Source organism: Struthio camelus, chromosome 2 (genome assembly GCF_040807025.1).
Source record: "Struthio camelus isolate bStrCam1 chromosome 2, bStrCam1.hap1, whole genome shotgun sequence".
In the NCBI taxonomy this organism is placed as follows: domain Eukaryota; kingdom Metazoa; phylum Chordata; class Aves; order Struthioniformes; family Struthionidae; genus Struthio; species Struthio camelus.
Genome location: NC_090943.1, coordinates 136823014 through 136847784, shown reverse-complemented (window position 1 = coordinate 136847784; position 24771 = coordinate 136823014). Strand labels below are relative to the sequence as shown.

Sequence of the window (24771 nt, the reverse complement as noted above, 5' to 3'; positions counted from 1 at the left end):
TGTGTGTGTTTTTTTTCTTTTTCTTTTTTAAATCTAAATTGAGCTTAACCCGTGTATCTGAATTGCTACACTGTGAGAGAAATTACTGTACTGTGAAACTGATCACCATGTTTCCTCTTCTCTTTGCTTTCTTTCTGAAGCAAGAGAAGATAATTTGCATGGCATAGATCCTTTCTAATCAGGAGCATGGTGAATCTTAGAACCGAAGAAGCTAAAGCTGTAAAACACGTATTAGGCTGTATCTGCAGTTTAGGGTACAAACATTGGTTATTGTGATAATGACCAACTAGAGGTATCAGGAGTTATGTAGTGGTATTGCTTATTCCCATAAGCTACTTGTTATAGTCTCCTGATAATTTACTTCATCTAGAAAAAAAAATATTAATTTAGACAGTAGTGTGAAGTGGATATAAACTTTGTTCTATGGCTTAATTACCGAAGAATTTTCAGCTTGATAAAGGGTACCTAGAATTGTGGTTTCAGAGGGGTTGTGGGTGGAGAAACAGAGGTAACACTCTTACTGCAATGTGAATGTTTGCCAGCACTCCTTTATAGTCTTTCCTTTTTAGTTCAGCCATAAGTACTCTTTGGGCTTCCAAGCTGACATGTTCCACCTGGATATTTACTTTTGTGTTTTGGAGGAAGCTAGCTGATGTTTTGGGAGGACTAAAAAAGCCTTAGGAATAAAGAGCAGCCTTCCTCCCCCTGCTGGCATTCGACTGTGCTCCTTCTGAATGTCCCTGTCAGGTGGAGGGTTTCCTACTCGAGAGCCTGTGCAAAGATTCCTGGTTACTTGTGAAGCAGACAGGTGAATTGCTTTCAACTCTGAAAAGTTTCCTTTACACAGAGAAACTTGCTGTAAAGGGCTCATCAGTGTCCCAGTTCTGCATGTCACTGCAAGCACCACATTTTTAATTTCTTTTTTAAGTACAGCTATATGCAATTTTATACAATATATAAAGACTTTCTGTTTTTCGGCTATTGCAATAGTGTTTGTCCATGTGTGTTTGGGCAGCAGCTGTGCGGGCATGGTAGAGCAAAAGAGCATGACAGAATGGTGTACACATTTTTTGCACTGCTCACCCATGGAAGCAGTTAGAAAGCTACAGCCTATGCTTTCTGCCTTCACATTTAATGTGTTGGATGCAGAGATGGGATTACAGTTGCATTCCTCTGCTATTCAGCTGAGTGATGGCTGTAGCTGGTGAAGGAAGAGTGATGTGTTGACATACAATAAGAGACAGAGGAGCTGCTATTCCTCAATCTCTTCCCTGGCTAGCATCCAGGAAACACTGCACCTCCTGCAGCTGTAATGGCCTGAGACATTATCTGGCTTCTAAGTGTCAGATTTGTGTAGCTCAGACAAGGTGTTTCCAGTACAACTTTGCGGGGAGAGGGAGGAAAAAGACTTATTCTGTAGGCTTATTCACAAAACTGTTCATATTCGGTCCTGGAGATCTGATCAGAAAGGCTTTTGGTGGACTCAGTCTCGTCTTTAGTTTCTGTTACAAATTCATATAGCAGCTTGGCCTGATTAAGCCTGTGCAAGAATCTGGAGGCAACCTGGCTGTCCAGGATGTTGTGCTGCCAAAATCGTCATAATTAACTCAAAAATAAATAGGTGAAACATTAACAGCTTTTGGAGGATTGTGTTTTAACATGTAGAGAACATCATTCTGCTTAAGAGATGATCAGAGTCCCAAGATTTTCATATCATTGCTTGCATCACATTTAATTTTTAACAAAAGCCCAGACTGCAGAGAGACTTCCTACTTCCTGCCATAGTATAGTAGGTTTTCAGACTATTGAGATTAGCACATCTGGGCCGCTTCTTTACGGATGTGATGGACCAAAGTAGCACTGCAAGAGCAGGTCTATGTTTTATGCATTTTTGTTCATAGCATGCACCGACATGATGTGAACCGTAATGCTCTGTGGCATTAATAATCCATGAACAGAATTCTCAAGCAGGGCTAAGAGAAAAGTTAACCCAAATGGAGCCATTATAGTGTATTTTATTAATGAGCCACATTTTGCTTGCATCTCAGGTGTAAAAGATTCTCTCATTTAGTAAACCCAAAATTAGAATATCTGGAAGTAATACATATTTTTGGGTTATCTTTTCTTATGCAGCTGTTAGAAAAAGCAGAGGAAGTTGTACTACAGAAATACTGCTATTAAAATAAAAGGCACCTAAAATGAACTAGGAAAGTTTGTTGGTATATCTCTTCAATATCACAGAAGTATTTTTACAGTGCATACACGAGCTGGAGGTTATTTGCAAAGAACAATTTTTTTTCAGATGTTTTAGATGTAAACAAGAATTTCTTTGCTTATCTGTCCATTTGAATTCTTATTTGCCTGGCAAATGGAACATACGTTCATTCGTATCATATGTCAAGGAACAGTGTGCCGTTAAGTGCCGCGTTTAGCCCTAGAGCCAGGTTTATTTAAACCAAGGCAGACATTAGAGAAGGGTCCAGAGCTGCAGGTACTTCCCGAGATGGGGATGACTTTGTGCAGTTCACTGCACAGTTCACTGCAGTTCCCACGCATTCCCACAGCGGCCTGTGCCCCAGAGGAATTCTTTTGTGATATGGATTAAATACTAAATTTGTTGTCACCTGCTGAGGTGTCCTGAGGTCACCAGTTTTTCCTCAGGCTGCACAAAGGCTGCAGTCTCCCACTGCCCACACAGTCCAAGTGTGCCTGCAAAGCAGCTAATCGATATGAAAACCAGCATAGAGAGTCTCATGGTAGTAAGTGACCCAACATGGGGACTTCATTGTTACGCTGGTATGGTACAAACACGTACTGAAAAGATGCTTCCTGCGCCAGGTCTGTCTACTCCCATTCTTACCCTGCCACCTCTGACATACTGATCATGGGAGCTTTCTACCACTAGCAGCTAGGTGACATCTGCATAGCTGAAGGGGTAGGGACTCATGTTCTGTGAGGGTTTGGTTCTGGTGTGGTTCTCAGCCCAAATCAAGTTAACAGTAGTTTTACTTATCGTGGGTGAGGGAAAGAGAGGAAGAACCCCAGTTCTGTCAAACTGCCAGAGGTCCGTTTTTTACAGACACCACTGTAGGTTCCAAAGAACATATGTTGTTCATTACCGCTTTTCTTCAGGGTTTTTTTTTTCCCTAGTAGTTGATGAAATAAGTGAATGTGAGGGAGATCAGGATCAAACATCTCCAGTGTTCCCATCAGCTAATTTGCGCTGTGCGTTACCCCCAGAGGGTTAGGAAAAGACTATTTTCCTGCAGAAGTCAGTATCAGTGAGTACTGTTAGTAATGTAAACTTTTTGTAAGTAGAATCCCAGTCTGATGGATCTCTTGAACGGCATAACAGTATTTTACACTCCCTAACGTTAAGTGTGTTAGTTACAATTGCTTCACAGAAATAGCATTATTAATTAATACGCTCAGTAGAGCATTGAACAAATTGGGAGTGGAATTAGTGCTCTGTTTCAGGGTATGTGATGGAATAATAGAAACTGTAAAAATGAGCTTGCTCCTTTTTAAGCACAGACAGATGTATTTAATACTTATTCTTGATAGGTAGAAACTGTATGTCTCTACCTTCAATGGCAGAATTTGACCTGAAGTTGTCATTTCTTATTATCCAGTCATCTGGAAGTATCTTTTGTTACACTTAGTTGACCTTACTGTGCTTAGAAAAAAAAATTATCAAGGAGTCGTGAAGGTACATATTTTGTGACAGATATATTGGTTTTATTCAGCTGATGACCCTTCTTTGAAAACAGCGATAGAAGATGCAAAGATTAGAGAAATCATACAGGAATTAGTTCCTTGCTTTGCCACAGATTTCCTATGTTAAGATGAAAAACAGTATTAGGAAATGGTAGACTTTAAATTAAAGGTACGTACATTGTGGTAACACTGTCCAGATTGTTGCTGAGTAAGGAAATGCAGCAATTGTGTTGAGTCATGGAAGCTTTACCTCTTCCGAGAAATGTTTCTGCAATGTTGAAATGCATGTGGTAGGGCACAAAAGGCTGTCATTTTATACTACCAAAATATTCTGTTAATTGGAAATGTTTGGACGGAGTTGTGTTTATATGTGTCTCTCTTCCCTCTCCCCCCCCCCCCCCCAACTTAAAAGGCTTTACAAGATAAACTTTAGGATCAGTGCTTGCTATTTTTTTTTTTTTTTTTAAGATTTGTAATATTTTGATCCAAAGACAGTTTATTGCTTTTCTATTTACTGGTAGTTATATTTTATATAATATTAAATTAGGATGTTTAATAAACAGAAAAATGAAATGGCAACAATCTCTTCCACTCCTAGCATTGGCTATATGATAAGAAATTATCATGTTTTAAGTCTTACGCTGAACACTGCAGGACTGCTGTGCTGCCAGCACATCTTTGTCGTTCGTGCGAATGTTCATTTGGTCCCCCTTTACCATAAGGTTCCATTTTGAGTAGTGAGCACTACAAAAAGGATTGTTAGCATATGACTGGTATGCACAAAGTAATTATAGTCATGGTATTTAAAGATTTTCCAGAATCTTGCAAGCAATCCATGGAATCTGTTAGATTCGGAGACAGTTTATACGAGCATTCATTAAAACATCTCTTGACTGTTTGAATATTTTCTTGTGGGCTTTTATAAAGTAAAACTTGGTATTAAGTGTGGTAATTTGCTTTCCTAATTTATGTTTTTCAGGTGAATGATTTATAAAAATAGAAAATGGATTATTGTTCACTGCATTGATATATCAGTTGCAAAATATAAGGGGATTCTAGTATAGTAGTTTGTGCTACCTCTGGGTGCTTGCTTTCAGGCTCTTAACTGTTAGTGAAATCTAACCTTACCTGCTTTATGGATATTTACTAGCCAGGGTGCATGACTTCAAGTGCACTGAACATACTTGCTTGTTTTAGGTTACTATCTTAATAGTACAAAAGTGGCTGTGAAGACTCTGAAGCCTGGAACTATGTCTGTGCAAGCCTTTCTGGAGGAAGCCAACCTCATGAAAACGCTTCAGCATGACAAGCTAGTTAGGCTTTATGCTGTAGTGACCAAAGAAGAACCTATTTATATTATAACAGAATTCATGGCAAAAGGTGAGAACAACATAGGAACTGCAAGCACTGTTTTAAACAACCCTTCTGCTTCTCATGCATCAATCCTCTTTATCTAAAAAAGGAAGGAATAAAAAAGGAATATTTGGGATTTAGTATTATTCTTTTGTATAGTCTCATGTCATAAGAAGAAGCACCTATCTTAAAGGTGGATTGGGGATTTAATTTTATGATTCAGTGTTGCATTTGTTAAATAAACTGTTTTTACAGGCTTCTCTAAATGTATCGTATTTGAAATGTTTCACACGTAACTATAACCCCCAAAATAGCTCCAGTTACTTTTGGTTCCATACCTAACTTTTGTGTCCGGTGCCATAACAAGGCACGTACTAATTAAAGCAAATCTTAGAAATCTCCTTATGTAGCAGTTCATTTGAAACTCGCTTGTGTAATGAGGCAAGTAATGAGTGCCTCTGCAAGGATTGCTGCACTGCTAGAAAAGCCCAACCTTTACAGAGAAGCACAACCTTTACAGAGAAGGACTACACAAAATAAGTGAGGCTTCCTCCTTAGATTGTCTTGGGTAGTGGTATTTTTATTTTGTTCTATAGTCAAACCGTTCTGCTGATGACTTTATAAACAACAGCAACTTATTCTTTATGACTTGGAAAGGATTAATACATGTGATTATCCTAGACAGCTTTCCTGATAGTCCACAGAACAAGGTACTTGCCAAATTTGACACCACTGAGCTATGAGGGTTTTTACATCCTGGAAAGTGTAAAACTTAAGCACCTGACATGCTGGCCTGGATATTTCTATTATTAGAGTATATAAAGAGCCTGCAGTTTATTGCAGCCAACTTGAAAATACATCAAGATCTTTCACTGTTAAAATTCTATCATCCAGAAAATTGAGACTGGTGTGAACGTAATTTTGGTAATAAAGTATGCTGGCTTACTCCTCCTCTCTTGTAACAGGAAGTTTGCTGGATTTTCTGAAGAGTGATGAAGGAAGTAAATTGGTGCTTCCAAAGCTAATTGACTTCTCAGCTCAGGTAAATTTTAAGAATTATGTTCAAAATTAAGGATTTTATTAATCTCTCAGACTGAAATTCCTGCTGGGCAACTTTATCCTAAAATTTGTGGTATTAACAAATAATTTCATTTTTGAATATGTTTTGATCTGAGGAAATAAGGTTATTGAAAGGAGAAAATAGAGAAAAGATGCTTCAAAGGAAATACGCAAAGTTTGGATCTACCTCTTAGATACTGCCACTGATCTGCTTGGATGGCAGTGGTACAGACACTTTGTGGAAAGGCTGTTTTCACTTTTAGCAACTGTCAGGTGAAAAGTACAAGCTCTACAGAGTAGGTTTCTGAGAATCACTGAAAGAGTGTTGATAAATGTGTCATTTTTACTTCTTAAGTTAGGACAATTCATCAAACCTTTCTGTTAACCTCTACAGAATATTGTCAATTTCAAAGTTAGTCTGAAATAAATGAAATCCATCCAAATGATTTATGAACCATGATGATCACTGCAAAGTATGCCAGTTATCCTATGTCATAAGCAAAACTTGTAGAGGCATCAGAGTGATATGCGTGTCAAAGGCTTGCTGGAGACACTGAATCTTAGGCTTATAGGTGACTTTATGTAAAGGCTGTCACATCAAGAGTAACACTGTAAGTCGACAAAGGAACATATAGCCTAATATTCTGCCTCTAACAGTGACCAGCAGTAGAAGTCCAGGGAGGCATAGAGGAAATAGAGTTTGCAAGCTGTGATTCATGCTACTAATATGTAATGAAGGCATTTTTGGTAGGATATTGGTTCACCAATCTTTTTGTTCTTTAATAAGCATTATACTTGTACAGAGTGTTATAACCTGTTGTATTAATTTGCTACGATTCATGAGGAAAGACAAGAAAGATATTCAATGACCTGGTAAGACATAGATGAGTTATGCCAAAATATTCAATATAACATTATCACATAACTGCTCAATGTAACTATTGTTATATAAATATATATATTCTTGTATCTTGTTATATATTGTTATATAGATGTTCAGTATAGCTATTGCAATAGCTATTATACTTTTAATACAACTCATGTGCTTCATATAAGTATTCTTTGGGTTATCAGGTGTACGGAAGTTGAAGTTATTGCCCTTGGTGAAATCACTAAATTGAAGACCTATATTTAGGAAATAGAAACATAGATTCAATACTCAGAGCTGATTTTGCTGTAATTATTTTTTCAGCATAGCTGCAGGTTTACTAAGTTTCCTGAACTATCTGGTTAACTCGTCCTTGAGAATTTAGTGGAGATAAAAGTTTTGTAGGTGTGGAAAGCCTATTTGGTCTGAAGTCTTGGTTTAGAGACATGAACAACAGTGGACAGAAAAGACCAAAAAAAAAAAAAAGTTATGTAGCTTTGAAAATAATACGTAAAATTCATGAAAAAGAAGAACACAGGAGATCCAGGATGCAAAGAGGAAAGCATAAGTAGTTTTACAGTAGGCCTTTTTTACTGGAGTTCAGGGTTGTTGTATTATTTAAACCTGAGTATCATTTTCAGAAATTCGTAGCTTGGCAAAGTTAAAAAAACTAGAGAGGAAGGGCCAACAAGACAGCTGTTTATGCAGCTTGGCTAGATCATTTGCAAGGTGATAGAGGTCGGTGATCCTCATTTACAGTCTTTGAAGGATTGAGTCACTTGGAATGGAGATGATTGGTCACTCTGCTCTGACAGTAACCTCTCTGACAACCTGTTCCTGCACTTAGCCAGGACTTCATGCAGGAGAGGTGGTAGGAGAAGTCTCTCTCGTACATAAGATGTAGACTGACTATCAAAAGAAGTTTCTGAGAGCCAGCCACGCATTGAGCTGCAGAGTCATCTTGAAGGGATGTTCAAGAAACCCACTTTAAGGATTTCTAACTGCAGACCAAACAAAACTTTGGAACAGAGATACAGAAATTTTTCTTGATGGAAAGGACTTCCTAGGTTTTTCAAGTATGTCTGTAAAGAGCCCTCAGTATTTTTCAGTAATAGCAGGACCGTATGGAATAGACTTGCAGGTTGCACATGGTTCTGAGACCAGAAATTTCACTCCCTCCTGTGCACTAAAGACAACAGCGATCAGAGTGGAAAATGCAACAACAAAGACGTTCCGTTAGTCTCTTCTAAGCCTGACAGTCTGTGAACATTTAATTCACTGTTCTTTAGGGTAAGACACACATATACTTTCAAACTTTGTTGGTCTGCTGCTAAGATAATGATAATTTCACTGAAGACCTGTGGATCACACCCTTCAAGAACGTCAGCTGTACTAAATGAAGGAGGACATAAAATGCATTTAATATTTTTGGTACATAACTGTTTTTTTTATAAATGGATGGAATGTTTACCTCCCTGTTTAGCCTAAGGGGAAATAAGTTTGACAGGCTGTCTCAGAAGAGGTAAAAAGAGGCATGGAGGGAAACTCCATGGTGAACACTTAAATGAGATCAGGCGTATTTTTTACGTTGATTGACACACACTTGAACTCTGCATGACTGTCTAATTCACACCATTCTGATAATGCAGTGTACTAGCCTAACCGAACTTCTTGGGAAGACTGAAAATGCAACAAGCAGTAGCTGAGGATTGTCCTTTTTAGCCCTCATACACCTCCTACAATACTTCCGTAGATTGACCTTCTCACAATCACACTGCATAGGGGCTTGCCTGCATCTACATGTGTGCACACAAGAAGTCTGTTGAAGTGAAAGTTTCTGAAAGGACACTGCCATTGCAGAACAATACATTGGCAAAGGGCTTGCCATATGGCAGGGGGAAAATGAGCAGGAAGTGGTTCCACTTAATATGTTGCCTTTTTATCCAGAGGAATGGCCTTTGTCACCTTACAATGGCCTTGTTAGATAAGAAAGGATTGGGAATGGGAGGAGGGGGAGGATGTGGTCTGTGTGACTAACAGATAGCTGAAGAATGTGGTGGCCCTTAAACCTGAGCCCTCTGCTGAAGCCAGTTTCTCAAATTGTGTTTAAAGAATGCTATAAGTTAGTACAAGCTAGTTAGCGCTACACTCACTGAATTCATAAAGCCTTTACCTTGAACAATCTTGAAAGAAAACGTCTTTGTTTAAAAGAGAGAAAATGTTCTGATTTTGCAAAAAAACCTCAATGACTTCTCCCCCAGATAAAACAAATGTCTTTTTAAAAGCTAACATTTTTCAGGCACGTAATCAAGTATACTTCTACCCTGCTATATTGTTTTTGCTGTTTTGTTAGCTCGGCCTCCAAACTCGTTGATTGCCATTTTAACAGTAACAGCTGAGTGCTTACTTAGTTACACTTGACAATCTAGTATCTACTTTAAGGTACAGCTGTGCACTCCAGGAATTTTTTTTTTTTGTATGCGTGCTAACATTCACAATTTATGAAGTTAGGTTTTTGGAAAATGTGGCAAGAAAATGGTTGCTAAGATGGTGGTCCGGCTCATTTTCTAAAACAATCTGCCCTCTGAAAAAGTTAAGTTTCTCTTTTGTATTTAACTGATGTGTATGAGGGGGTTGGGAAAACCTAGTGTTAGCTGTGCCCTGGCAAAGATAAATTTGGCCTCTAGAGATAAGTGCTAGAAGTCTCTGAAATTAGTGTTTTAAAGGAAGCAAGCTTTTGTAAACTTATCTTCGGCACATACTGCTTGCTACGATAGAAAACAGCTATGACAAATCCTGTACAATTCAGCAGAATTGGGCAATGCAAATATACAATGTGCCAGAAACAGAATCAGGAATGTGGATAGACCAAAATCCGAGCCCGTTTCCCTGTAGTAACTGCCTATGTGACCGCTGTTTGGTGGGCAGGTCAGCAGCAGAGCAATCTCATCGGGTGATCTTGTAACTTCCTAGTCCGACAGTCATTAGCTAACACCCTTTACAAGCAGTTCCACTTCCTGGTACTTTTGTCAGCTCAGCAAGCGGGCTGAGGAGACCCAAAAGTTTTATTAGCTATTGGTTCTCAGTTGTGAGTTGAAATATTGGGCAAATTTCATCACTTTATCCATAAAATCTGGCATCTTCCTAATGCAGCAGTCTTGCAGGGAATAGCCTAGCTAGTTCATCACTAGAGTGACTAGCAAGTTCTGGTTGTTAGTGGGGTTTTTCTTGCCCTGCCCCAGAGCTAATTTAACTTAACTAAAAAACTTCACAGTTCTTGAAATCTGACTTGCTTCTGTTTTTTGAAGTCAGCTAAAAATGTATGGTGCAAATTCAGGGAACCTTTTGCATTTATAAACTCTGCCTTATTCAGAGAGTGATTTTAGCACATCTGTTATCCACTGTGCATAAAGTGTCTGTATTTAGGAATTTAGTAAATTATGTGGATAGTTAAATCCATATAATTAAAAATCTGTATTAATACAGATTTTTGATGCAGTGTTTTAATCGCTCCCTCTCCCCCCTTTTCTAAGGGGGGGAATCCTAAACCAGAATTCATTGTAACTCTTATTTGGCATTGAGAGATTTCCACTGCTGTCTCACCCTATTCCTTTCTCAAGATTCTTTTATTTTTAATAATACACTCTGATGTTCCAGTAACTCCTGCAAACTGAAAACTATATTACCTGAAGATGACCTAAAAATATGACTGTTCATAAACAGTTTTCAATTGCCAGGTACAAGTGTCTTCACCCTCTTGAGAGGCTAATTTCTTAGTCATATGAAGATGCAATCTTTTTCTTTTTTAGAACTCTATGATCTAGAAGTGTATTTTATTCTATTAGGTGTCTAAACATTATTGAAAGCAATCTGGTTTTGGTTAATCCTAGACTAAAAGACAGTCCTTTCCAGATCAACAACATAACATGTTTGCTTCAAGCTTTTCCAAACTGCGGACTGCTCTTAGAGATACTCTTCCCTAAAAACTGAGAATTACCAAATTTAAAGCAACGTGAACTGCAGGATATGCTACCTTATTTCCTCTGTTTAAACTTCATCAGCAAGATACTCCCTCCCACTGTAACTGCTTTTCACTGATTTCATGTAATCTGGCTTTTGGGCTGCTTTACATGTTTTAGCAGGAGTATCTCACAGAGCTATGAGCCCGGGCCCGTTGTCAGCTGAGAGCAGCTCTGAGGCCGCCCTCCCCCACCGGGCTAGCAGAGGAAAAGGGATGTGGCCAGGATGTCCTGTTCAGTGCTGATCCTTCAGATGCGACTTTAGACCTTTAGAGCAGCTGGGATGAGCTAGCCCTGGGGTTCCAGCACCGCATGCTTTATTGAAAGCAGCAGCAATGCAGAGGGAATTTTGAAGCTGCCTTTACGCACAAATCCCCAGCTTCTACTTTGTGCAGTTTCACATGTAGCTTTAAAGTATGGATCATAAAAAGAGTAAAAAGCCACATGTATTAACACGAAGAGAAGTCTTTTAAAAGTATACCTAAACCAGCTCAAAGTAATCATTTCTATGTGATTTGGTTTAAAATCATAGCTAAAGCTAAAATACATCTGGAAAGGATTGGGGGCATTCTTACCCCAGCGTTTCCTAGTATTTCACAAATCATAGGCCACACCCTTTGCTTTTTCCCAGAGCAGACTTCATTTATAACCACATAAAAGCCAGGCTCAACTTTGAATGTTAATTCATCTGTTATATTTTCCCTTATTTTACTTGCCTACCTGCAAGTGAGCATGTGTGCTTGGTTTTACATACAGTTTTCAGATGTCTCATAAACCACTCATATCCAACAGAACTGTTGGAACCCAGTTCCATCCCTTTTCCATCCTGTGTTCTTTCATCTCCGTTACCCTGTTGGCCACGTGTGCTCCCTTGGCCCTTTCAGGGAAGGCTGAAGGCAAAGGCAGGCATTAAAAAGTTCTCTTCAGCATTTGTATGTAGCTTTCTCCCTCTGTTTAATGTGAATGTTTTCCTTGATTTTGGCCTTGTTACTAATGCATCTCTGGAATGCTTCCCTCACTATACTTACTAGCTGTAGCACTTTCTGTAGCTGGGCCATTCTGATTTTTTGTCGTAGTTGGGATATTCTTTTGTACTTTGTAATCTGACCTTACCATTTGCTGGTGTGTTTCTGACCATATAAGATTTAGCCCAATTGTTCTCTTCGGATGTTTTCTTTACAATTACTATGGTTTGCACCTGCACTTATAATTATTGTTTCTTTGAGGGTTCCTGAGACTTGTCTCCCATGAGGTTGTACATGTCAGTTCTCCAGACTGTTTGAAATTCTCTCATCTTGTCTTGCCATTCTTTCATTCCATTTCATTTCCATTGCACTTCGTTTCATCATCCCTCTCACTCAGTTTTCCTTCTCAACATGGTATAAAAACAATAAATCACGTTGAGCCTAAACAAACCGGTCTGTTCTCTTCAGCACACCACATTTTTACATACAGCCTACAAATATACAAGTGGATTATGTTACAGATGTTACTGTAACTCTCTCTCTGCCTTAATAAACAGCTTTGCAAACTACGTTGAAAACATGTCTTGTTTGAAATAACTCTTGCAAAAGAGGGTCACAAACCTTGGTAAGGAAGTTGAAATAAAAGATGTCTATTTTATAATCACAAAAAAACTGAGCAGTTGAGGAATCCAGAAGTTCTCCAATTCTGTGGCGAAAGAGTACAGCTGAGTTTCACCTTTTGAAAGAAGGAAAGAAAGAAAGAAAAAAAAGAACATAACTGTCCATCCCTGTATATACTGTCTAACTCCAGCTATGACATTTAACCAAGGAAGTCTGTGAGTTGTGACAAAGTGCTTTTCATTTTCGGGAGGTATAGCCTTTCTGTGGAAGTTGGGTGTCCTCTCCTGATATGCCAGTTTATTAGATTCTCCCCTCCCTGCTTAGAAGTCCTCTGCTGCTTTTGCCACTTTCTACAAACAGCCTCAGAAAGTACAAAGAACTGGTCAGAAAGTATGAAATACTTGTTCTAGCAACATTGTTTATTCCATTCTTTTGCTATGCTTTTCTTTCAGGGTGTTTTGAGGGAGTTTTGTACTCATTTCTGAGATAACACATAAGTGTTCTAGAAAAGTTAACCATTTGTTCACCCTGTTTTACAGCTAGAAAGAACTGAAATGGAGAGGAAAGAGCAGTGCTAGCTGAAAATCACACAGCAAATCAACAATAGAGCTGAACGCAGAACTTCAGCTTTGATTGATTTCTTGTGTGACTTTTAGATGAAGCTTTGCAGTATGGAGGCTGTCTTATGGAGACATATCTTACGTCTTTTTTTCTTCCAAGAGATAGTGAGTTGCTCGTCATTTTTATACTGTATACATAGTTCCAGTATCTAGAGATTTGTTGTTTGTTTGTTGTAAAACAAATTAACTTAGGTAGTTCTAGAAGCATGTCAGTAGTTTATTAAAGGTGAAGGGGAAACTGATCTTGTTTTGGTAGTAACGGTTGTGCAGCGTAGGCAGAATCCTCTCTTAAGGGCCATTTAAAACAAAAAAAATCCACATACCCAAATCAATCTTCCTATCCTGTTCCTGACTTGCAGTTACATATACCTGAAAAGTCTTGATAGGTGCAAATGATCATTAAAGGAGGGGGAAAGAGTGCTCTCATATTTTACTTTTGTTCACCTGAATTTTTTATGCATTGAACGTTCTATTTGTCAATGAAATCCCAATAATTACCACAAGGAATTAACACATGGGTTCTGGCACTGCTGCCTCCTTAATTTAAAGAAAAAAATTTTTTTTTGAAGGGGAGGGGGAAGATCACAAGCAGAGATTTGACATGAGAAAGTGTTTGAATTGAGTTATTCGGTTGCTGTGTTTCCCCTCCTTCTCCCATTCAAAATTCCATGCCCATTATTCTTTTCCTGCTTGGGGATTGTTTGCCTGTCCAAATGTTTGTACATACTTGGCTTCTTTGAATTTATATACAATGTGATACAGTCGAAACCATTGTCCTGGAATTTCATGGAAGTGTAATTCATATTTGCTGAAAACATAATGGATTGTTTCGTATCGCATTCCTAGTTTGTGACTAATCAGACAGTGACTTCAGTGGGCCTGGCACAAATGAGAGGAAATAAAACTTGGTCTTTCCAATGGCTTTGGTTGTTAGGGCTTGGAAACTAAAAATCACCATCACAAACTTCTCTGTTGTCAAGCAGTTCCTCGTTCACCAGCCAGCAGTTAGCCCACATGTCAAAAGCGTGCAGGGAAGTAGGAGGAAAGCTAGTTCCTTCATAATCGTTGATATATTTTAAGTGGCATTAGTGAACTTGCTTGCAATTCAACTGTATCTGCCAAGCTAGACAGCCCAGTTACAGCTATGTTCTTCAAACAAAGTCTTCACTTTCATTTCTCCTTCCTTCCCAAACCCAAGTAATCGCATGAGGGGAGGGAGAGAGGCAAGGAAGGCTGAGAATCAAGCACTGCTTTTTCAGCTTGTGAGTAGGCTTTAAGTCTCTAGCAAGGCTCTGTGGTAACTGTTCCATTAGCAGCTGCTTCCTTCATTACGCAAATGTATTTTACTTATTTCTACAAAATATGCAGTGCAGGTGTTCTTCATGCTCTTCTTCATCACAGAGGTTCCTTTTGATGTAGCATGAGAACCTCTGTGTGTTATACATTGAAATTTAAAGCTCTAGGCTGAAGAAGTGGCAATATGTTGGTTTGTAAGAAAAGGGTTGCAGTAGAAGGAGTTGGGGGGGAAAGTGGTTATATTTTTTCCATTGCCTAAACTGAAAAAGAGGAGCAAAGATAATCTGGTTTTGGTGTTGTAAGGGCTAGTGGGTGTATTTGTTGTGCCCATCAGGGAGTTTTTAATGGATAAGCAGAAGTAGCGCTAATGTTTTCTTAAAGTTTGATCAGGTGCTCCTCTGTGCCTTACAGCACAGCTGAAAGGTGGAACGCTGGTACTGAGAAGGTATCTGTGTATTTGTCTTCTCCTGAGATGGACAGGAAACAGCTGATTTATGAGGACATTAGGGATTGGTACTGGAAAAGGACCCTTTTATTTTACTAGTTTAGTATTAACAAATGTGAGAGATTAGGACGTTCCTCATACAATGCGGATGACGTACAGAAATCTACAGTCTGCAGAAATTCTGAAATAACGTATGTAGCACAGATTAGACTCACTCGGCAATGACATGCCTTCAGAATCTCATAAGGAAGAGAAAAATTGATTGAATATAACTACTCTGCTTATTTTTTCCTAGCGCCTATCAAGCTTTTGGGCAGAATAGTAACTACTCATGAGTCTTATCACTCTGAGTTTAGATCTATTATTTCATTTTCTTTTTCAGAAAAAAGTAAAATGGTTTTCTTCAGGGAAAAAAAAGTGTAGTCAATTGTAGACAAATCATGAAAAAAAAATCATCATTGCATTTTTGGAGGACTTATTCACCTGTAATTTGATTTGGAAATTAATTTTGACTGCTTAAATACAAGTTAAATTTACTTATGATAGTACCCTAGCTTTGGCTCTTGCCAAAATTGTATGAACACTGAGGAATGTTCATACATTCCTCGTGTATGAACAGATATGTGTTGTAGATGAAAATAAACATGAAGTTATTTGACCTTTTCAGTAATTGTTTCCTGATTGTCCAGGTTTATAGTAGGTAATTAGAAAGTTTTGTTGTTTTGGGGATTTTGGTTTTCTTTTTTCTCTCTTCTGTCTGCACTGTTGCTTAATCAGTCCTTAGAAGAACACCTGTACCTTGCTATATATATTGATTCCTTCCAATCCCTTATTATTTGGACAATAAACCTGTTAATAACTTGGGATAGTAAAGATCTTAGCAGAACGAGGCTTTGCAGATACATCGGAAAAAGCAAGTGTTTACAACTGTTGATGTCGCTATGTGATACCGAAATACCAAAACCAGTGTTTCTTTTGTTACAGATTGCAGAAGGGATGGCATACATAGAAAGAAAAAATTATATCCACCGAGATTTGAGAGCAGCTAATGTTCTGGTTTCAGATTTGCTGATGTGCAAAATAGCTGATTTTGGACTAGCCAGAGTCATTGAAGACAATGAATACACAGCAAGAGAAGGTATGTATTTTTTGTCTCTAAAGCATCAGTCTCTGGGAGGCAGTGAGGCTGTATCCAAAAACTATGTGGACACCAAGGACAGAAGATGCCATAATAACTTTCTAAAGGCAGCATTTTAATGCCAACGTCTTTTTAAAAGAATAAGCAAACGGATAAACAAACTTTTTATTTTTGCTTCTGTGCACAGATTGCATTAGAGTAACTGCCTACAGCTTTTCTGAGCATGTTTCTTGGCTGGCTTTCCTTTTTTTGTTTTAAAGACTACATAATATTTTCACATACTCTGGATGGAAACTGTGGTAATGTGGGATGATAGCAGAAAAATGAAGGTAGGAGGAAGAAAGAGAAGAACGCACCGCAGTTGAGATTAAGAGAAGATGGGCTATTCAGAAGTCACTAGGAATTGAATTCCTATAGTCACTTGAATTACTATAGTAATTCAATAGCAGTGTAGAGGGAAGGCCCTGATCAAGCAGTTTTCAAAGGTAAAGAACCCCTACCTGTGGTTTTTATCTAGCTCTGGACATTGTATATTACTTAAATAAACATTTCGTGTTATAAACTTTTTATGCCGAGTTAGACAGAAAGTGTCTTTCTTTGAGTTTTCAGGTGTTCAGTAAAGTTTCCTAGCTTACCTGGTATTTTGTGCCAGACTGACTTAGGAGGCTAAACAGGGCACGGAGAGAACCTGTTTATATTACTCTACCTTTCCTGAAGAGCTAAAGTAATACTCCTCAAGGAAGGCTGTTTGAACTTTTCTTACGTAACTAGAGGGAGTTTGTATTTATACAGAATTTTCTGGAATCAGTGAGGTGGAAAGACAGTATTTTTAGATATGGCTTACAATTCCTTTTTGCATCTATGACTGTTTAGAAATAACAGAATGTAATACAAGAATTAAAGTGTACACTGAAGCTAGATTGATTTTAACTAACTTTTCTCATTGTGAAGAAAGTCTTGCAAAGTTCCAGCTGATGGGATATGTGGCCTTGTTCCCTGACCACTAGGCAGAAGGGAAAATAGTTGGTTAGTTTAATTTTGGCAAAACATTCACAATACCTGAGAGTCAAAAGGTACTATGCAACTTTCAGTGTTTTATTAGCACCTTTACCACTGAGCATACAGTGTGGTAACATGCATCTTGCAGTACATCTCTTTTGATAACTCTTGGACAGAAGGAGTTGCTGATACCTTTGCTAATCTGAGGATATCACAGCCGAGTCACTTAAGACCTTTTAATGGCTTGATACAGTGTTTAAATTTGCCTCTGACTGATTACCAACATATGGTTTCTTAGGTGCGAAGTTCCCCATTAAATGGACAGCACCAGAGGCAATTAACTATGGATCCTTCACTATTAAGTCTGATGTGTGGTCATTTGGGATTCTCCTGTATGAAATCGTTACATATGGAAAGATCCCTTATCCAGGTATGGGCATATGCTTATCATTACACTGTATTTATACTTTGATGTTCCTTTTAAAAGACAAAGAAAATACCTAGGGAAAGAACTGGCAGCTGACAGGAGCAGCAGCAATGATTTGAAAAGTATGTCTTGCGTGTTACGTTAATATTTTGGAAAGCTGGAGTCGCTGTGTGCATAAACCATGTGCTTCTTTGTGGCAATTTTTAGCAAACTAATAACACTATAAACAAATAATTGTTTTTATGTATTCAGAAGATGTTACAATTGCAGCAAATGCTGAATTCCAGTAGCTGTCACAGACCCTGATTTTTGCAGTAGCTGATATTTAGTGGCGTAGTGATACTGGGGAGCCACTACTAGAAGTTCTAGTGGTGCTATGAGAGTTCTGTTGTTGTTATTGTTTTTTAATATCAGAATATGTGAAATTTTAAGTGAAAGTGCTAAAAAAAAAAGTCTGTTTTCGCAGCAAATAGGCTGTTATATTTTGTCAGTGTTAGCTAATCTAACTAAGTATGAAAACACAGCCTAAACGAGTGCAGACATACCACTGGAAATGTTTACTGTTTGTTGATCAGTATGGGTCAGATATGAAACCACAGTGGAGTATATGAATAATGGTTTCATTAGGTAGCTGTGAGATGGTTACATGCTTCATGTTTCTCCTTTTTTTAAAAAAAAAAAAATCTTTAAACAAAATATATATTAATGTTTTCAGCATACAGGAACAGCTTGTGTAAAGGATATTTATGCACACACAAAGATGTCTCGCATCTCAGGCATAACTGATTATCTCTGGGAAGCAAACTGCCTTCATTTAAGCTTACTGAGACTATGGAAAGTTAACTGAAATTCTCTTATTTTATGGGCAAATGAGGAAAGTACAGCCATATTCACCTGTACAGCTCGTCTCGCTTTCATAGACGGAGTAACTTCTGAGAAGCTTTAGGATCCTGCGGCTTACAAATAGTAAAGTGAAAGCACATTATTCATTCAAGGAAAGGTTTTCCAGCACTTTGAGTGCAGCAGCTCTTGCTGTTTAAACAGTGAAAACATTTTCACCACCAGTTCATGAGCAGCTGGAATTCTGCATCCTGCAATGCCAGAGACTTCAAAGGGGCAGAGCTGGGTGAGCTGAGTCCTGGACCCTGGAATGACAGTCAGAGGCTTAACACTTCTGGGCTCAGGGAGGCCAGACCTCTGATGAGACTCATGCGGTGAAGGAAGGTGGTGGCGGCAGTGAAATTTATGCTATGTTAGAGAAGAACAAATCAACTTTCCTTACACGAGGTAGAGCCAAAACAGACATTCTCTTTGCTCTGCAAGGCTCCAGTCCAGGAAAGCACTTAAGCTCAAGAGTAGCCTCCTTAAACTTCAAGAGGTGATAGGGCTGCTTGCACAGCTAAATGTTTAAACGTATGCTCACGGGCTTTTTTTTTTTGGGGTAAGGGCTATAAGATATGTGGCTAGGTCGCAGCTCCCCTGCCCTAGTCTGTTCTAAACACTGTTCACCCCCCGCAAGAAAGATCAAACAGAAGTGGTACGCAGTGGAGTAATCCATGGTTCTTCCCACAACCGAGATGCTTTATTTCTCATTACTACATGTCTATGTATCCAGACATTTACCTATGCTGAGACGACCTTGCAAGGTTATTTCTGGGTGCCCTGAAGATTGTCGTTCCCTGAACAAACCTTTGAGCTCACTTAGAGATCAGCTGTACAAAAATACAAAATGCGGCTAAGTCTGCTCTCTCTTTATCTCCATAAAACAGGTGCTGTATTTTTATTTTAAGAACAAAATCAATCAGTCCAGCAGACTGCTCTAACTAGTGTGGGAAAATATCCCTTCTAGGGGAGGCCTGAGCAATTTTTTTTTTTTTTTTAATATGGAAGAATTTTTATGAGCCCCATAAATAGGCCATATACTGTGGATTCATTTGTCAAGCAGCAGTTAGAGGGGAAAGCCACTTGACTGCATACTGGAAGATTTTAATAGTTTGCAGGCATTACTTGTATGAAATTGGAAGAGCTGTCCATTTTAAATAAGAGTAGGAATTGAAATAGCCTATTGGACTGAAAGTTGATATAAAAGAACCAGCAGGATAGCAAAATAAATGGGCAACCAATTTATTTCATATAAAGAGATGTGACAGGTTTTGGCAAATTACCACAGTGTGGTAAGAGTGATAGGTTGTAACTAGACAGCACTGTAGTAGAAATAATAAACTCATTTTTTTAGTTCTAATGGGAATGCTTCAAAACATTATTTTCAATTATTAGCTAGTGCCAGCAACTAGAAAGAGAGCTAAGTAAGAAGAGCTAGAGAGAGAGCTAGATATGAAATGGTTTAGGTTAAAACTGACAAGCCGTTAATACCACTGTAAAGAAAATCTAAGCAGGCAACTTGACAGGAAGCATTTCCAGCCAAGAAACCTGAAGCTTTTGTGATCTTTGTTCTTAAATTCCAACAGCTGTTTTTCTTCCTGAGAAACTCAGAGCAATTAGCGGGGCTATACTTTCAGGAACTACCTCTGAAATATGAAACAAGTGATCTGATTTTTTACGCAAGTTGAATTGGGTGTTAAAACTAATTTCCAGGTGATTATACAGGATGTGAAGTATTGGAAACATCCAGTCTTGCATTCCAGTTGTGTCAGCTGCCCTTTACTAGATATACCTCTTTCTGTAGAGTGGGATTCTTCCTCCAAACCACTGTGTTCACATCATTTCCTAGGCTCTAGCATAAGGAGATACTTCTTTGTCTGTCAAGCTTCACAGGTAACCTAGTGTTAATTACAATCACATACCGTATCTTTGGAGTTAATGATGTTCTTTGCAAGACCATGAGTGAGTGTAAGTTTAAGAAATATGCATACAGAATGGTTTTATTTTACTGACCAGGGTGTAATTTGATGAAACAGTTAATTCTCTAGCTGTAAAAAAAATAGTTTTGGAAAACTTACTTAAACAAGTAGCTATTTTGAAAGTACTAGAAAAGTGCAGACAGGTAAGTTATTGTGCTAAACAAGCAAACAAAAAAGACCCAGCATGTATGCAAGTATGTTCGTGATGTTGCATTTACTATGCAACACTGGTAAAAGGCTTTCCATTTTTGTCTTGTGAACTTAAACGGTTCTTTCACAAACAGGCTTTCTGTAAGTTAGCTGAAACAGAGTATTTGTCCTTGGCATTCAGAAGGTAACAGAGTCAGTCCTGAAGACACTAGATCTAAACAAAATCTTTCAAAGTACTTAAACCCACAGAATCAGTCCCCTTCAGGGCAAATATCTAGGATGAAGTACACGTGCTTTCGCATGCCCTGTCACTGAAAAAAAGGGCATTTCCTGTAGTATGGAGAGCTGTGAGTCTGGATCTTGGAGAAGGTAATCCTGGCATGTTACTTCCCTGAGGTGCATAAGATTTGCAGTGGAAGGGGCAAGGTGAAAGGCAGGGGCTTCGTGGTAGGAACGGGTTTGCCTTTGTGTCTGCCCTAGCATAGCTGACCTCATACACTTCATTGCCTTGTAAAAGTAGGTGTTGAACTTGCTCTGTAAAGCCATCTCTCAAACATTTAAAAAAAAAAAAAAAAAAAAGGGGTGAGGGGGGAAGGGAGGCTGCAGTCCAGAGCAGGCCTTTTGAAGGGGACGGTGACCATTCTATTGGTTTGCATCTGAGGCTTAAGATGCAGTTCTTGGCGTTAGGGTTCTTATCCTCAGGAAGCAAACCATAATGGGGAAAAGGAGCAAAACTCATGGCAGCCGGCAAGATGGTTTTTTTGCACCAGTAAGAATAGGAGGAGGAAGAGGAGAGAGGCAATTGCCTGTTACAGGACAGAATATCCCTGATGATGCTCAATATCTTGCAACCGGCAGCAGTTACGCAAAAGCTGACGTAGAAGAAACCATCTGAGACAGTGTGGTAATGCATAAGGCTGAGTGACTGACACAGTGGTCAAATAGGTATGCTCTTCTCTGTCAGTGTGGGAGCCTGGGAGCAAGTAAGCTAGAAGCTATGCAGCTCAGGAAAGAAAGGTGAGAAGGAGCTTGTACTGCTGACATGACTGGCCAGGGTGGGGTGGGCTTTTGCCTGTGACTCCCACCACCTCTGAAAGCAGAGCAAAAACTAGTAGACTCCGAGGAACAGAACGGTGTTAATTCCGGTGGCAACAGGTATGAGCTCTCCCCCGGTCTGGTCAAACTTGGCACTAAAGACATCACTGTGATTAACTGGGGAAATGGAAATCTTTCTTACCCTCCTTTCCCCCTCCCTCCCCCCCCCCCCAGATTTTCAGAGCAGCTTCTCTGTGCCTCTATCTTGTTTACTGAGCCCCTATTAGTAGTGGGCTTACTAAGCAGTAATAGTCCTCCATCATTTGATTAGACACATGAAGTTTTTTAGCGTGAGGTGATTTAAAAAAAGAGTTTAAAAAAAAAAAAGTAAAATAGTTTCTTTAGGAGTTGAGAGCATTTGATCAAAACTTTCTTCTTTTTGTTTAAGGTATGAGCAATTCAGATGTGATGGTTGCCCTTCAGCGTGGGTACCGAATGCCACGTATGGAAACCTGTCCTGCTGAGCTTTATGATATCATGAAAACATGTTGGAAAGACAAAGCAGAAGAGAGGCCAACATTTGATTATCTACAGAGTGTGCTTGATGACTTCTACACAGCAACAGAAGGGCAGTATCAGCAACAGCCATAGAACAAAGGACACTTTTTTCTATTAGCATGGACCATTGGCACAGACTATTATTTGGACAGACTGGGCAAACCAATTACTTCTTGAGTCTGGATGTCTTAACCAAGTACGGAAGCTGAAATGCTAAAAGAAAGAGTAATTCTGCAGAGAAATAATCATGTTTTTCTTTGGTTAAAACAGTGCCTCTGAAGGCTGAAGTTCTCTTTAAATGCCCTGTGTTTTACAACACAGGAACATCCCAAATCAACTATTTTTTGTGGTGGGACGGGAGAAGAAGCATATAGATTGACAAAGTATTTGCAGGATCTAAATGATGGAATACATTACAAGGAGACCTTTATAAAAGGATGAGGAGATCATGAACAGCTGTTTTCAAAAGAAAACATACTGTAGAAATTATTTTTATATCCTTGTTATTTCACGTTAGTATCTGGAGTACTGTTACTTCTCCCCAAACTTTTTAAAAAGTGTAATAATTTCCTTTAAGAAAAGGTTCTGGATAGAATTCTTTCTTTACACTGAAGTTGATTCTGTCCTACTGCTATATTACTCATGTTAAATTTCAAAACATGTTCAAAGCATCACAGAGCTATCACAGATACAGAAGTGCAATATGAGCATGCTTGGTGGCAGGCACAGCAGCGCTCAGCTGTGTTTGACCTTCAGTTTCCCATGAGTCTAGTCATCAGCTGAGGTCAGTGGGAAGCACAGGCTTTTGAAGGAAGTAGTTAATACACTCACTGCAGTCACTAAAACTGTTACTAGTGAATGTTTTTTTCATCTTAATTCCTTTAAATGATCATGATTATTTGAGAATATTCCTTGTATTTTTGCTGCTTTAATCAACTAACCTAAAATCTATTTTAAAGCCAAAACTAGCTCCAGAACAATCAAAAAAGACTTGTGACAATTTGCAATAAGATTATCAAGTTACATTGCAAGGACACTAGAGGCTTGTTGCTTACTATAGAAATCTGTAACTCAAAACAAAAAGTTAATGCTTTTTGTTAAGCTCTTCATCTGTTAAATTGTTCTGTCAAAATGACTTCTCAAGAAGCTGAACTACTGCAATTGCAATGTAACTACAGCATAGATTTTCTTTTTGTTTTGAGGTGAGTTTCTTAAAACTAAAACCCAGCCCCCCCACCCCCCCAATTACTAGACAAATGGTACTTAGCAGAAGCTTAAAAACCCTTCTGATAAAGCTTCAATGTGTCTGCAGTTTCAGTTCAGCAGCATAGACATTCATCGCTTTTCTTTTCCATTGGCTTCCTTCATTCAATCTGTGCAGTTTAAGCAGACTATCAGTTAAGTATGTAAATACTGTTTCTATTGTATGGTGATTTTTTAATTTTAATAAACACTTAAAAGACTAAGTGTGTTGTACTGTAGTAGTGGCTTTGATTTACAAATGGCTGATGTGGAATATCAGGAGTGGTAGGTTGGTGCAGAACACAGTGGCAACGTGCAGATGCTCTTAAAAGGGTTATTTCGCAGCTATAAGTGGTAATGGATTTTGCTTTCCTTACATTCATTCAGTTTTGAGAAGTGGAAGAGGACTGAGCAAGCTATTTCTATATCCTGGTTTGGGTGTGTGTGTTTGTCTTTTTTTTATTTTTTTGGGTGGAAGGCAGGAAGGGAGGAGGATTCAGTCTTCAGATCCCCTTTAAAACAGCTTTTCACAATTCTTTAATGTAACAGGGCAACACACTGTCCATTGCAACACTTAGGAAAACAGTACAGTTAAGAATTGGTCAGCACTTCAACAGAGGCAAGACATTTAGATACTAACCCTGTCTTTCCCTTTCCTGTAGCTAATTAAAGAGCAGTGGATGTATTGTGTATAGCAACAGCATTTGCTTAGGGAGTAAGAGACTCTACATTTAGAGTGTCTGTTACATAAACTTGATGCAGGTTGTCAATGCATAGCACTAGAGCATGTTTTGGCTTATTGCAGTAAGTGTCCACCATAAGCCTATTCTGATTAAATGTTTCTTACTTCCTGTTTGGATACTGCCATTCCTCAAGCAATTTATATCTGATAAAAAAAAAAGTTAAGTCAAGGGATCACTATCACTACACCAATATATTTTTAATAGCTAGAATAGGCTGTGTGGGAGTAGAATAATATTTCAGAAATTCTGTGCTGGGGGATTATGGGCCTTTTGAACTCCTGGAGCCAGATAACCTACATTTAAGCTGTCTTTGTTAAACATGCTAATAGTACTGGCTCAGGTCCTACATCGTCAGGCTGGTTAAAGACATGTCAGCAATTACATGTTACTAAACTTGAACAGATTGATCCAGGATTAAAAGAAACTTGGCTCAAACTGTCAAGAGCAATCACCTCCCAGAGGGGCTGGTCTGAGCACACGGCAAGGCTGCACCCCCTAGTGTCTTCAGAGCAAGAGGTGAGGCTCTTGCTCAGCACCACAGCCCCTTGCACTGCCTGAAACAGCACTGCAGCAACAGGTTGATCCAGCCTACTGCCAAGCTCAGCCTCGCTCTAAAGAGCCTCTCCAACTCTTACAGTCCTGGTGTTTTCATAGC

The 24771-nt window shown here is 38.8% G+C and overlaps 1 protein-coding gene across 8 annotated transcripts in view; it reads left to right on the top strand.

The window, feature by feature from the left end:
- LYN (LYN proto-oncogene, Src family tyrosine kinase) overlaps nt 1-23597 on the top strand; it is a 51434-nt gene extending 27837 nt beyond the window's left edge. For 5 of the 8 annotated variants that reach the window (XM_068932685.1, XM_068932684.1, XM_068932689.1 and 2 more), the window contains 5 exons: nt 4915-5097; nt 6036-6112; nt 15948-16101; nt 17399-17530; nt 22022-23597. In XM_068932685.1, the coding sequence (XP_068788786.1) occupies nt 4915-5097; nt 6036-6112; nt 15948-16101; nt 17399-17530; nt 22022-22224 (749 nt within the window). In that variant the 3' untranslated portion in view covers nt 22225-23597. The remainder of the gene's footprint in view (nt 1-4914; nt 5098-6035; nt 6113-15947; nt 16102-17398; nt 17531-22021) is intronic. The other 3 variants (XM_068932687.1, XM_068932686.1, XM_068932688.1) reach the window with 1 other exon arrangement.
- Nucleotides 23598-24771: the final 1174 nt, after the last annotated feature.